Below are 14,222 nucleotides of genomic sequence, written 5' to 3'. Positions count from 1 at the left end.
AAGTTTCCAAAAATTGGCTAAGTACTGAGTGCGTCCGCACTGTTCTTAGTGCATCCGCACTCAGGGTTCTGAAAGCAGTTTTCTATATTTGCAAATCTCAGAATCAGTCCATCAATGATTTGATCTTTACCTAAATTGTTTCTACATATTTATGGACCACATCCTATTGAATACATAGATTGTCTAATATCTCAATTCCATATTAGTTCACTTTAATTATGACAATCTTATATGACAGTAAATAATTTATAATTATGTTACATATATGCTCAACGTTGGATTAAGATCCAACATTGTCTAATTATTTCACTACACTTGTTGAATGATTTGGAGAAAAGATGAGGCCCTAAACAATATTTTGCTTACAAGGAAATAAGAATGTGTTGGATTTATTAAATGGTACGCCCGTTATAGGAAACCCAAGTTCAAAATCTGACCCGTTATGAATAAATGCCAACCCATTAAGAAGAGGTGCATTGGTTTTATATAAACCATGCATATCATTTTCTCTCACTAACTCTCTGATAATATAATCCAAATAAGAGACTGAAAAGAAAGAGAGGAAAATACTCTGTTAATACTAAAATGTTTTAGGTTGTGGAAAACGCAAGGCTTTTGATCGGATTCGGTTTGTGACTTCTTGCAGAACCAGTGATACTGCTACACTCGCAACATCCGCTTCCGCACAAAGATTAACGGAGTAATTTGTAAGTTCTATCCGTTAATTAACAGAATGGAAATAGTACAACCCAACAGAGGATTTATGTATCTGAAACCTACTTGGATTGGTACCAAACCAATAGGTCTCGAGCAAGTACCTGAGATGAATTAGTCACCCAAACTATAGATTGATGTTGTTGTTAATTGTGTTTCTTTTTTTCCCCACAAGCACCCAGCAAAATTCCATCAAGTCTTTAATCTATCAGCTTTCATAGAGTGTTTAAAATTCAAAAACTTCCAACAATCAGATCTATTTAAAAGCTTACATAGCGCGTATGTTCCTATGATCAAATTATTCCAAGGAAAAGCTTTAGATTCTAGAAGTAAACAAAAACAGAGGATCCTAGAGTTAATTACAAACATTCAATCATGAAACTTGGAAGAAATAAACTAATATAGTTTTAAAATCCTTAAGGATTATATGGTTTGTACTTCAAAAAACACAGTTAAAAGTCTTGAGGATTATATGGTTTTAAAAGTCTAGAGGGTACTTTTTCCATCTTAATGAAAAAAGGACAAGGGATATGAAACTGGAAAGAAGCCTTGCAGTATACTATATTGGGTAATGATTTTGCTAATCCGGAATAAAATCGTCTAGATTTGATTTTATTTAGTATACAATATATGCTCATTCTCTTTTTCTTTCTTTTTTCTTTCTTTTTTGCTAAACGCAAACATATAAAATTTAAGAGTGAACCCTTCACAATTTATCACTGTTATTAAAACCGCACCGGACCAGACTGTTGGACCGGAATAAACCAGACCCGGAACCAAATCCGGTTTGGTTCGAATAAAGGACCGAATATGCATACAAATCGGAAGAAAAAAAAAACCGGACAGTTTTCACAAAAACCAGTGAACCGGTTTGAGTTGGTTCTTTCATTTTTAAAATTTTAAAGCCTGAACCATGTGTGAATGAGTGCGTATCCTTTGAGATATCTCATATTTTGTGTGACCGACATGTCTGGTGCCTATTCGGGAGTGACGCAGGGGTTAGTATTATTTGAAATTTGAGATTCGCGCAGAACGTATAATGGAATGGTTGAGATTTTCCAAAAAATCACTCAAAATATGAGATATATTAGAGGATGCGAATTCGGCTAAGTATAGTGCCGTACGGTATAACCTATACAGTATGCGGGTAAAAGTCAATATGCACGGGGACACTGATCTAATCCGTGGACTATCTAGTTTGGATAAAATCTCGGCCGTTGAGCAGCAACCTTCTAGAAGGACGAACCTATGGAAAGCCTTACTATGATTGGAAGTTTAGTGCTTCATTTTGGGAAGAAATCTATAATTGGATCTCCAAATATGGCATGAGAGACTAAAATTGGCCTCCATGCTCTCCAAGACTACATGCTTAGGATTACTATATAAACCCCCTCCATGAAATATGATTTGATGTGCATGTTTTAGTTGTGTAAGTCTATAGATTAGAGTAGAATACTGCGTGTAAATCCTGGAGTTGGAGAAGGGAGAGAGCTCGGAGTCCAAGGCGGAAGAAGAATGCGTCATCTAAGGAAGATGTTTCTCTAGGTTTTAGGTTATGTCTTTCTTATTTTATTTCTTTTTTTATTTCGTCATGGCTTTAAGTAGCTAAGCTTTTCCTCTCTAGGGTTTAGGTGTAATGAATTCTATATTATCTCTTTATTATATTTATTTTTCTTTTATGTCTATTTGAGATTTCGTTATTCTTTGAATGTTATTGAGATATATCATTGCATACATAGTTCTATCTACTGTATGCCAATGTCCTCCACATACCTATAGGTATTAAGTCATTGTACCTCGGTGGGAGAGGGGATACAAGTAAGTACTGTAAACACTTTGGCTAACGGGGCTTAGTAGCGGTTCAAAGACTAGGATTAGAACCCAGTGGGCTCCCTTGGCAGGATATAGATTAGATATCATCTCGAATTATAATTAGGAATTTATTTATTACTTCTAATAAGTAGGGTTTAGGTTTATTACTTAATGAGTAATAGAAGAATGTAATTAATTAGATTAGTGTGAGTGGTTTAATTATATTACATCTTGTGATAATATGAATTGTTTCCCACAAGCCGACCTTAGAGTCGTAGAACCTTTCAAATACACATAGAGTAGATATGTGATTTTATAAGAATAAATGAGTTTAGATCTAAAAAGGATGATCATTTGCCTCATTGTAATACGTATTTTATCAATCAAATTATTAGTAAGCATTTAAAACCACTAACTTTTAACTTCTTTCAAAAAAAAAAAAAATCAATCAGCAATTCAAGGACTGAACTACCGAGACAAAGAGTATGATTAATTTTCACATTGAACAATAACTACATTGAACCATAACTACATTGAATAACAAGTGCCATTGCCATAAGTAGTAAAATGTATTTCTCTGCACAATGCATTGCCATGAATCGAAGAACATAGTACTATCATACTAAAAGTAAATTCAAATTGCAAAATAAAAATAAAAAATTGCCTCGAGTATCTCAACTAACGAAATAAAAAAGACACCAAGAATAGTGAAGTGAATTGGAAAGTTAAAGTTCAAAGCATTTTTCTCAATAAATGATAAACTGTACAACAATCGCGCAATCGTACAGATGTACTATCATATAATCTCCTCTATTACTCTATATTCTATATATGTAGTATGTACATCCCCTAGCAAACATAAAAATAGTTGTAATTGAACAGCAAAATGTCGGTACCTTATCCGCTTGTATTAAGTGTCGTAGAGTTGCTCTTCCAACTATCAGTCATAGTATCAGGAGAAAAGTTTGTTTCGCCCTTTAACAGATAAGTTTCTTCCTTTATCATATTTTCTTTAACCATTTTATCTCCATTATAATCTCCTTTTTCGATCACTCTTAGTGTCTCTAAAACCTCCTTTATAGACGGTCTCATTTCCCTTTCAGGTTGCAAGCATCGAAATGCCAGCTCAGCAACTAAAGAAATCATGCGCCGCACCTCCCAGTTTGAACTGAATCCAAGAGATGGGTCCACCAACTCGTCCAACTGACACCTCTGTATTTTGTTTAACGCCATATTAGCAAGGTTGATCTCATCTCTGCTCCTGCTCAAATCTACAGCCTGTTTTGATGAAATCAATTCCATCAAAACAACCCCAAAACTGTACACGTCGCTCTTGTCAGTAAGATGGTAGCACTGGTGGTACACAGGGTCGACGTACCCAGGTGTACCCTGAGGAACCGTCGAAACATGGGTCATATTCAATGGAAACAAACGCGACAAACCAAAATCGCCAACCTTGACATGGAAATCACCATCTAGTAATATATTAGTTGTCTTGACATCTCGATGAATTATCGGTGGTTCAACTGCATGTAAATAAGAAAGAGCATTTGCCGTCTCAATAGCAATTGACAGGCGAACCAGCCAGGTTAATGCATTCTCAATAGAGCGAGGCCCGTGGAGGTGGTCAGCAACAGTGCCATTGGCGACAAACTCGAAAACAAGAAGCAGCTCCCTGCTGGAGCGTGCGGTGCTGCCATATAGGGTAACGAGATTCGGGTGGTGGAGACCAGAGAGAATTCCGACTTCGTTCATAAATTGCTCAGTGCTTTTGTAGCTGTTCTTGTAAAGGCGCTTTACTGCAACTGTGCGTCCATCCTTGAGTATCCCTAGAAAATATTCCATCGTTAATTGTTAATTATCGATTATTATCTTCATTATTATCCAAAAATGCTTTCTTTTAGAAATATATATATATATAGGACTTATATATATATATCATAAGAGCTCCAATAGAATTCAAGGCCCTAAGTAGGTGTATCAAACTTAACTAGATCAGACTAAAAACAGAGATATTTTTCTCCAAAATAATAATTTTATATTAAAAAAAGTTGAGAAAAGATTTTGAAAAAATAATAATAAATGATATCAATGTTTGATAAAAAAAGCCAAAACATTTACCTTATATTTTTTAAATAGGTAAAACATTTACCTTACATTACAAGTGATAGTATGTACCTTTATATACAATGCCAAAACCTCCATCACCGAGCTCTTTTGATTCGCTAAATCCTTCGGTTGCCTCCCGAAGTTCCTCGTAAGAGAAAATCTGAGTGCATTCTGACCCAACCATCTCTAGGTCATGGAAGTATTGATCAGAAACTTCTCTTTGTACCAGAAGCTTTGACGATGATGAGATCAATCTCAGTTTCTTGCGCTTGTAGAATAGAAGTAATAAAATGCAAATTGCAAGCACAAAAGCTGGTCCTAAAACACATCCTGAAGGGTCATCAAATCATAGTGAGAACATATCAAAAGGTAATAAAATATTTAAAATTTGAACATTCTGTAAGCGAGGTAAAGTTGACTTTCCAAAAAGGTTTATCGAAGTTTGCAGTTCAACCATGCTAAATTTTCTCTATCCCAATTGAGATAAAGTATTAATTCGCATCCAAAAGAAGAGAAAGGGTATATTAAGATAACTGTGCAAAACATAAGGGTTGTATTGAAAGTTTCATACTTTCAAGTAAAAAATGGTAAGGAGAACACGTAAGTTTAGTTTATTCTAAAATTAAATGAGAAGTGATACTTGCCTATTATAATTCTTCTCCGAAATTTCTTATCTGCAGTATTTTTTTCTTTTTGAGATAACTTATCTGCAATATGGATAAAGAAAGAAATGTCACAAATGAATCATCGATTTAGATAGACTTGATACTTTCTTTTCACTCGACTGAAAGTGAATAAAATTTGCAAGTACAATAACTAAAAAATTAAAATAAAGTTTTTTTTTTTGAAGGTTAGTGGCAAAGTTTGACACTAACAATATATTGATAAGAAAGATTTATTTACAGGAGTGTAAAGAAAAATGTGCCACTAACCTTCAAAATTTATTCAACTAGCATTGATTGCCGCAAGCAATGTGCAAAAGTCTATCACAATAAAGTTTAGTAGTAAAGAATGAAAAATAAAATAACCAAATAAATTTTGAGGAAAGTGATTAACCTTTACACTGTTGATCACAAGTGGCTTCCGGTGTGGTTTTATCATAGCGATGATGTTCTGGTAAAAGATGATTTGAATAATTAGCTTGTATCAGGGAATGATCTCTATTGTCATAATTGAATGACTGTTAATAAAGGACAGTACTATCAACATCCCCAATTGTCGAATAATTAGCTGATATCATGACTTGAACAGCTTGTCCGAACACTACTATCATCATCCACAATTGTCGAATAGATCATATTATAATCCTTTCTAGTTATTAACAGGATCTGGAAAACCAAACTAAATGTACCAGTGTTCCAAAGAACTACTGAGAGATGAATCTTTAGCCCTGATGATGTTGGTGGGGTCATATGTTATAGAATTCTTATGCTAAACATTGAGTTATGCATGAAGTAAAAGGCATCTGTTTTGATTTTAGAAGAGAACAGATTAATCTACTATAGGAAAAAGACATCCATCCTTTTCACATGAAAGTAAGCCCAGGAAACTTTTCACATGAAAGTAAGCCCAGGAAACTTTAAAAGGGAAATAAAAAAAGAAATGGTAGCCATTATTGTAATAATTTTGAACAGTCGTAGGCTTAAAGATTACTTAATCAATCAAAGTCTTTATATCTCGCCTCTATTAGAGTTGTTATATCACCACATTAATTTTTCTAAAGGGGAAAGAAAAACAAATTAAACTCTATGAACGCCATTCGAGACAGCGTCCGGGACTAAATTAAGATCAATCAGACTTTTGACTCAGAAATGTTTGTAATTAATGATGCGGAGTTTGAGGTGGTGAAAACAACAAAAGTTATCAGACTAAATCACTTCTTGTTCGATGAAGTGTTTACTTTTTAAAGAGACTTTTAACAATTGCATGCGTCACTATTGAGTCTTGTTTGTTCTTGTCTAATTGTTAATAAAGATTCAAATTTTCTAAATATTTTTGAGTGACGACTGAGAAGACTTGCAAGTTTCTTTATAGAGCGTATTGAAATTTGATCTTATAATATGTAGAAAAATCATCTATTAGAGTAGAGCGGACTATGTCTGATGGCGAAACTATTTTAGTTTTGATGGGCTTCAAGACCATCCGATCTGTTTTAAGATCTGTGCACTCCGCTTTAATATTAGTGTGCAGCCACTTTAATTTTTGTTCACACAGATCTTAAAGCAGATCGGACGGTTTGAAGCCCATCATATCTAAAAATATAGATATAATGCCCATCAGACCTACTTCGAGTAGAGACATGTCAGAGATACTACTGTACAAACAGAGTTCGTATGTGTACTGTGATATTAAAATTAATGTTCAAGATAGTTCTAAAAGTTCATATATTTTTTTTTAATTTTGATCTTATAAAACTGTGAAAGATTTCTGCTACCACAGAAGCGGACTCAATGGATAATACCTAATTCAATGTTGTATGTGCTGCACGCCTCATCTTTGTTGAATGGCATCCATTGAGTTCAATTTTTTTTTCCGGCAGTGGGTTTTCAATCTCTATGGCGTCTATGTTGGATATAATAGAAGGTGGCTAGCTGTCTTCTCATTTTTTAAATTCGTCCAAAACTTCTTATATTTTTAATTTTTGTATTTTCCATCAATAAAATTTTTGGAAAATGAACTGTCCATAATTTACAAAAAGATTAAAAGAAAATTAATGGATAAATTAATAAAATATGGAAGCTACTAACCTTTACCATCTTCAGGATCGAAAACCTCTGTGGAGTTTACAAAACAACCAGACCTTGCTACAAGATCATCTGAGTAACTAGCTGATAGAAGAGAAAGCCGTGAGCTGTCATTTTCGAATAAGAAAATGTACTCAAATGACGCAAGGTAATTCTCTGGCCTCTGACAATATGGTGGAAGCCTATCATCTTCATCATGTGGTGAGTAGCTGAGTTTGTAATCCGTTCCAAATATCTTGGGTGGTGATTGTATCGAATTAGGAGGGTCACATCTCACAGAAGAAAGGCTCTTCAATAGCTCAGGCATCCAGTGAAAGTCATGATTGACAGGAGTAGAAAAATTAAAAAAAAGATTACCACAGCCAGATTTATTCAAGGAACTACAAAGATCACGATCTTGAACCGTAATAGTGTTGTTGACATATGAGATGTTTTCCAATGGTAAAAACTTGGAAAACCAAGAGAGAAATGGCTTACCATCAATGCCACAGTCAATCGGTAAATTACCCTGACAATTAGGATCCTTCGTAATGTCTGATTGGAGATAGAAAGGAGACTTAATTTCAATAGATTGATCACATGGAAGTTTATCTGTACATGAGTTGGAGAAGCAGGGAAGGAAGAAAATGAAAAAAAGACAAGCCAGTACTGAAGTGGCCATTAAAGATGGAACCAACTGAGATATATTAAGTTATAGCTGCTATTTCTAAACTTTGGAGAAGATATGGATACAGACATGCTATTCTTGCAACCTCTTATAATTTTCAATGGATTGACGATAACACAGTTTACTTCATTTTGGGGAATTAGCTGACCTTGACTGGGATACTGAAAGATAAGCAATTAGGCCCTACATTTATGAAAAATGTCACCAAGAAGGTAATTTAGTTTCTAAACTATATGCATCTCTTTCACTACCCAAAGATTGAATGCTTGACTACTGTACCCAAAGCACGACCGAGAATTCATTAGAAAATAATAACAACAACATAAGGCCCCCAATTTCATTTCAGAAGGAAATATTTCCCAAAGATAGAATAACTTGTACACTGGTAGGTAACTTTGGCAAAAATGTTAGAAAAAGGTAAGCTATAATTTTTTTCCTGGGACTTTAGTCAGGTTTTCTAGTGAAAAATTCCATGCTATTGTAAACATAATTATTCTTTGGGCTTAAAAGTTAAAAGATAGTTGACTTAGTCAAGGTTTTCTCTTGTCGTCAAGTACAAGTCTTCCACTAATTATTCTATCTTTACATCACCTCCATCCTACCATTGACTGTGAAGTAAACTCAGAAAATATAAGAAGAAAATAAACCAATTTATGACAGTTCAGATCTATCTGAAATAGGGCTGGCAAAAAAATTCGCAGTTCGTAGTTCGTAGTTCGTGATTCGATTCGAGTTTGATTCATGTTTGATTCGAGTTAATTCGATTTGAAATTAGTTCAAACTAAAACGAACCAAATCAGGTTCGATTCGAAATTAATTCAAACCGACTAGATCTGGTTCGATCGAAATGGGTTCGAGAATTTTTTTGGTTCGAATCTCATAATAACATCGGCCGTTCATTTATCTGATGAAATTAGAACTTCAGATAGAGAGTCATAATTTAACCTAGCCAACACTCCCTGACTCTCAAAACACTTAGTTCTTGTACGATTACTTATTTTACTGCATATTTCAGTTCTTGTACTTAATCTTTTTTATACGATTATTTGTTGTGATGTATTTTTTCATGAACAATTTTTCAATTTAAAAACACTCATTTCATACTTTGATGTCACACTGAAGCTCTTTTTTGAGTACCGTAGTAGCAATTATGAGAGTTAATATAGCAACTATCAGTCTTGCACTTGTCTATGCTCAGTTGGCAAGATTATAAAACCTAACAACTAATAAATTAGCCCATAATTCATTAGTGTGAATTCATGAAAGGTAAAAGAAAGCTGTGTGAGTTGTCCAGTGAGAAGAAAATTAATGTATAAACTACCGGTATAATTAGAGCTGCTAAAACAAAATTTAGTTCGTAATTCGATTCGACTTCGATTCAAAAAATATGTGGTTTCGAAATTAGTTCGATTTGAAACAAATCAAATCCAGTTCGATTCGAATCTTATTCAAATCTTATTCAAACTAGGGCAGGATCGATTCTGTTTGATTCATTGCCACCCCTAGTCTGAAATCACCAATGACCTTTTTTACGGTTCGAGAGGACAAGTATGAAAGATGGTTAATTAGACCAGAATAAAAATTAAAACAAACTGAATAAGCAACAGGTGGTTGAAATAAAAGAGAAAAAAAATGGCTATACAAATATCTCATTCCATTATCCCGGTCACCTCATAGTAATCTGATAGTGTTATATGCGCAGCTTGAACTTGACCTCGACTTGTCATAAAAAAAGAAATACCACTAAATTACTCCATGCAGGAAGCTATCTTCCGAAATTTTTATTAATATCCAAAAAAAATAAAGAATTTAAAAAACTATCTAGCTTTTTGAGTTATTTCAAAATCTACCCAAGCCATAATTTTTTTTTGCGCTTTTGAAATTCTAAACCGCAAAAAAAAATTTGTGGTTTTATTTTTTTTTTCTTAAACTCACTTTTTGCAAAAAAAAAAATTGCATTTTTTTTTACAAAACTCCCTTTCTGCAAATTTTTTTTGCGGTTGTCTTTTTTTTAACAGAAAAATTTATAATTTATTTATTTTTTATATTAAAATATTATAAATATTTAATATATTTCTTTAAAAATAGTTGGAATATTATATAATTTGATTTATTAGAAAGACTATAACAAATAACCAAATCAACATTTTTCAAGCCGGATTTTTCATGACCGTAAGAAAAATTAATAATTTTTTTTGTGTTTTTGGAAAAAAAAATGCTTGAAGTCTGAGTTATTGATCATGGTTCGAAAATCACTTCTAGATAATACAGAAAATATTGTGATCCTTCTAGTACATTTAATTTATGAAAAGTTGTATCTATTCTGAGATCTTTTTGAATAACAAACATTAAATAACTTAAAGTTTTTTTTTTCAAAAATAGATACAACTTTTTAAAAATTAAATATACTAAAAGGATCACAATATTTTCTGTATTTACCTAGAAGTGACTTTTGAACCGAGATCAATAACTCAAAATTCAAGCATTTTCATTTTTTTTTCCAATAACACAAAGAAATATATTAATTTTTCTTACAGCCGTGAAAAATCCCGCCTGAAAAATGTTGATCCGGGTTATTTGTCGCAATCTTTCTAATAAATCAAAATATTTCATCTATTTTCAAAGAAATATATTATATATTTCAATATAAAAAATAAATAAATTCTAAATTTTTCTATTAAAAAAGAAGAAGACAAAACCGCAAAAATTATTTGTGGAAACAGAGTTTTGAAAAAAAAAACACGATTCCTTTTTTTTCGGAAAGTGGGCCTAAAACCGCAAAAAAAAATTGTGGTTTGAAATTTCAAAACCACAAAAATAAAATTGCGATTTGAATAGATTTCGAAATAACTCGAAAACCTGAATAGTTTTTGAATTTCTTTATTTCTTTTTTTGGATATTAATAAAAATTTCGGAGCTACCTTTATGCCCTTATTATATTTTAAAGGGAGAATTAGTTTCATGCCACTCCAAAAGTTGAAAATTAGAAAAATGTTACCTCAAAACATGAAATTGGTTTAATGCCACCGCAAAACCTTCCTATTTAGCTAATTGCCATCTATACTGTATTGTTCTATAATTATATAATGATTGCCATCTATACCCCTCATCATCTGATTGAAACTGGTAATCTCCTCTCACCTCCATACCTCTTCTCCTCTCCGCCAGAGAGAGAGGATATGGCCTCACTGCAAGCTGCCTCAGCTCTCTTTGGCTCTTCTTCTCCCCGTTTTAACTCGAATTTAAAGAGACTAAACCCAACGAAGAGAAGCAGCATCAAAATTCAATGCGTCCCTATAGATTGAAACTGGTAACCAACAGCTTATTATTTCAGTATTTCGCATAAACCCCCTCCCTATAGATGAATTTTGATTTACGCCCTCAAAATTGGTTGTAACCTCTTGCATAGCTTCTGTTTCTCCATGTAATTTTAGTGGTTCAACCAGTGTACTGTTGCTGCTACATACCCTAAAGAGCTACTGGTTGTCTTTTAATTTGCCATTTAAGATAAACAGAAGCATTCTGTGGTGACTGTGTAATGCGTACAAATATACTAATTATAAGAGATTTACTTATCCTGATTTAAGGTAAACACAACAATTTTTTTTTTTTGGTTAATTTTGAGAATTATGTATGGTAGGATCCTGAGGGAATATTGGGCCCACCACAAGGGGGCCACATAGCGAAAATGGAATTCAAAAGGAGACTGGATAAGGATTTTGAGGCTCGTGCAGCTTTCGAGCGCCAAGTGCGGGAGGAACAGCAGCGGCGCCGTGCCCAAAGAGAGGTGCTATTTCTCTCTGAAACAATATTTGGGACAACGCAGAATACCATTATAATCGCTACTTTTGTTGGTTTTGTCGATAACGCGGAGACTGATTGCGCTCATGAAATGATTCAAGGAATGTGTTTGAAGAGGATGAAATGTAGGGTAAAATTGGAAATATCAAAATACATCTCAAAATAAATTATACACAAATCATTTTATAATTAAAAAGTTATGAAATTTGTATAATTGTGGCAATTTTATAAATTTGATGACTTTAGAGTGGCAAATAACTAATTTCATGTTTTGAGGTGGCATTTTCCTAATTTTCAACTTTTGGAGTGGCATAAAAAAAATTTCCCCTATTTTAAAACCAACAACCAACTCTAAAAAGTATCTTTTAGTAAATTTCAGAGGAAAATGAGTGCAGTTCTTTAGTCTTTTGGAAAGACTTGGAAGATTTTTGCTTGTAGACTGGGCAGAAAGGAAAATGATATTAGATGAAGACATCACTATAATAATGAGTATTCTTGAGGTTAATATATAGTTGACTTAGTCAAAGTCTTCTTTTGTCAGTATCTGAAAATGACCACCTCATTTATTTTCCAAGGATCAGTTCTTCCAAAGTTCCAATACAATTACTTAACGTCTAAGAGTCTTTGTCCTATAATGGACTGACTTGTTGACTAGCTAGCTATAGAACAAAAACAACCTACAACAACAAAACATGATCTAAATACGAATATATGGGCTTAAATACAGATCTAAACATATTTGAAACATAGAAGGATGCTTTTGTGAAGAGCAGAGATCCACAGGATGAGTTTCTTGGCATTATGAGGCAACAAATAAGGTAGGTGATTTCCTTAATTATATATGATGTTATACTGAACTTCTTAAACTAACAAGTACAGTCTTTCCAGAAAGTGAAACAAAGCTTTTCCTCTTCCTCTTCCTGATCATTTTTATTTTTATTTTATTTTATTTTGAGAATCTTCAGGTTCTCCATGTACATATCCCTCAGAAGTCTGAACTAAATATGTATTAGTCCTTTATGGAACAATTTAAATTCTGTGGCTTAATTTCTTACCTTTGTCTAATTGTTTAACTTCACTTGTTGAATGATTTGGAGTTCAAATGAGGACCTCAACAATATTTTGCTTACAAGGCAATAAGAATGAAAAGAGTAGAACCCAACAGAGGCTTTATGTATCTGAACCTACTTGGATTGGTACCAAACCAATAGGTCTCGAGCAAGTATCTGAGATGAATTAGTGATCTAGCCAAACTATAGATTGATGTTGTTGTTAATTGTGTTTCTTTTTTTCCCCACAAGCACCCAGCAAAATTCCATTAAGTCTTTAATCTATCAGCCTTTCTAGAGTGTTTAAAATTAATAAGCTACCAAAAATCAGATATATTTAAAAGCTTACATAGCGCGTATGTTCCTATGATCATATTATTCCAAGGAAAAGCTTTAGATTCCAGAAGTAAACAAAACAAGAGTATCCTAGAGTTAATTACAAGCATTCAATCATGAAACTTGGAAGAAATAAACTATAGTTTTAAAAGTCTAAAGGATTATGTGGTTTGTACTTCATAAATCACAGTTAAAAGTCTTGAGGATTATGTTGGTTTGAAGACAATTAACGGGTTCAGCCCGTTTTACCTTTGCTATCGGTTTTGGGTTTAACCGATGCTGCTTGATGACCTTTCCTATCGGCAAGAAATTGAGCCGATGGAAATTTGGCATTTGCTATCGGTAGACAGAATGAACCGATGCCAATGCGTTTTCAATTGAAGCAACTGGTTTTGATATTGCTTCTATCGGTCAACAGGTCAAACCGATGACAATGATCTTTTGTTGTGCTTTTAATTAAAGGCGCTACTTTGGTACTTCTTATATCGGCCAAGAAGTAAAACCGATGGCAATCGGGTTTATATGGTTTTTATTAAAGCAGGTGCAGCGAAGCTTCTGGTTTTATACATAGATTCGCCGATTCAAGTCAGAGAGGCTGTGCATGGAAATAGAGTTGAGCTGCTTCTTGTTTATCTCTGTTGTCTCTTCATTTAGCTTGTCTAGAGTTTGCTCTTTTTTTTTTGAAACTTGTAAGAGAGTGTGTAAAAGAATGTTATTGAGAATTTCTAATTTCCTTGTACTTGTAAGATTCTTTGATTTTAGTGAATTTGTACCGTGTGCTTCCGTGATTTTTTTTCAAAAGAGTTTCTACGTAAAATCTTACATCATTTCTAATTTCTTGTGCTTGCTTGTTGTCTTGATTTCTTGTGTGATTCTTCATTTATTTGCTTACCTCTTTATTAGAGCTTATTGAAACTCAACAAATTATATATATGGTTTTAAAAGTCTAGAGGGTACTTTTTCCATCTAATGAAAAAAGAACAAGGGATA

General features: G+C 33.4%; 1 protein-coding gene and 1 pseudogene across 2 annotated transcripts in view; both read right to left on the bottom strand.

Moving 5' to 3' along the window:
• Positions 1-3,196: 3,196 nt before the first annotated feature.
• On the bottom strand, positions 3,197-4,981 carry LOC144568076 (LEAF RUST 10 DISEASE-RESISTANCE LOCUS RECEPTOR-LIKE PROTEIN KINASE-like 1.1 pseudogene; annotated as a pseudogene). The gene is made up of 2 exons (XR_013515591.1): positions 4,705-4,981; positions 3,197-4,355 (listed from the first exon to the last, which is right to left on the bottom strand). The product of XR_013515591.1 is annotated as an LEAF RUST 10 DISEASE-RESISTANCE LOCUS RECEPTOR-LIKE PROTEIN KINASE-like 1.1 pseudogene (transcript).
• Positions 4,961-14,222, bottom strand: part of LOC144568038 (uncharacterized) — a 45,945-nt gene continuing 36,683 nt past the window's right edge. Inside the window, exons 3-5 of the mRNA XM_078318256.1 lie at positions 7,383-8,131; positions 5,692-5,748; positions 4,961-5,342 (exon numbers count right to left, since the gene is read on the bottom strand). Coding sequence (XP_078174382.1) covers positions 5,242-5,342; positions 5,692-5,748; positions 7,383-8,040 — 816 coding nt within the window. The 5' untranslated portion in view covers positions 8,041-8,131 and the 3' untranslated portion in view covers positions 4,961-5,241. The remainder of the gene's footprint in view (positions 5,343-5,691; positions 5,749-7,382; positions 8,132-14,222) is intronic.

Source organism: Carex rostrata, chromosome 17, assembly GCF_964058835.1.
Source record: "Carex rostrata chromosome 17, lpCarRost1.2, whole genome shotgun sequence".
NCBI classification, from domain to species: domain Eukaryota; kingdom Viridiplantae; phylum Streptophyta; class Magnoliopsida; order Poales; family Cyperaceae; genus Carex; species Carex rostrata.
Note: the sequence above shows the minus strand (reverse complement) of the source record. Positions and strands in the feature narration are given on the sequence as shown.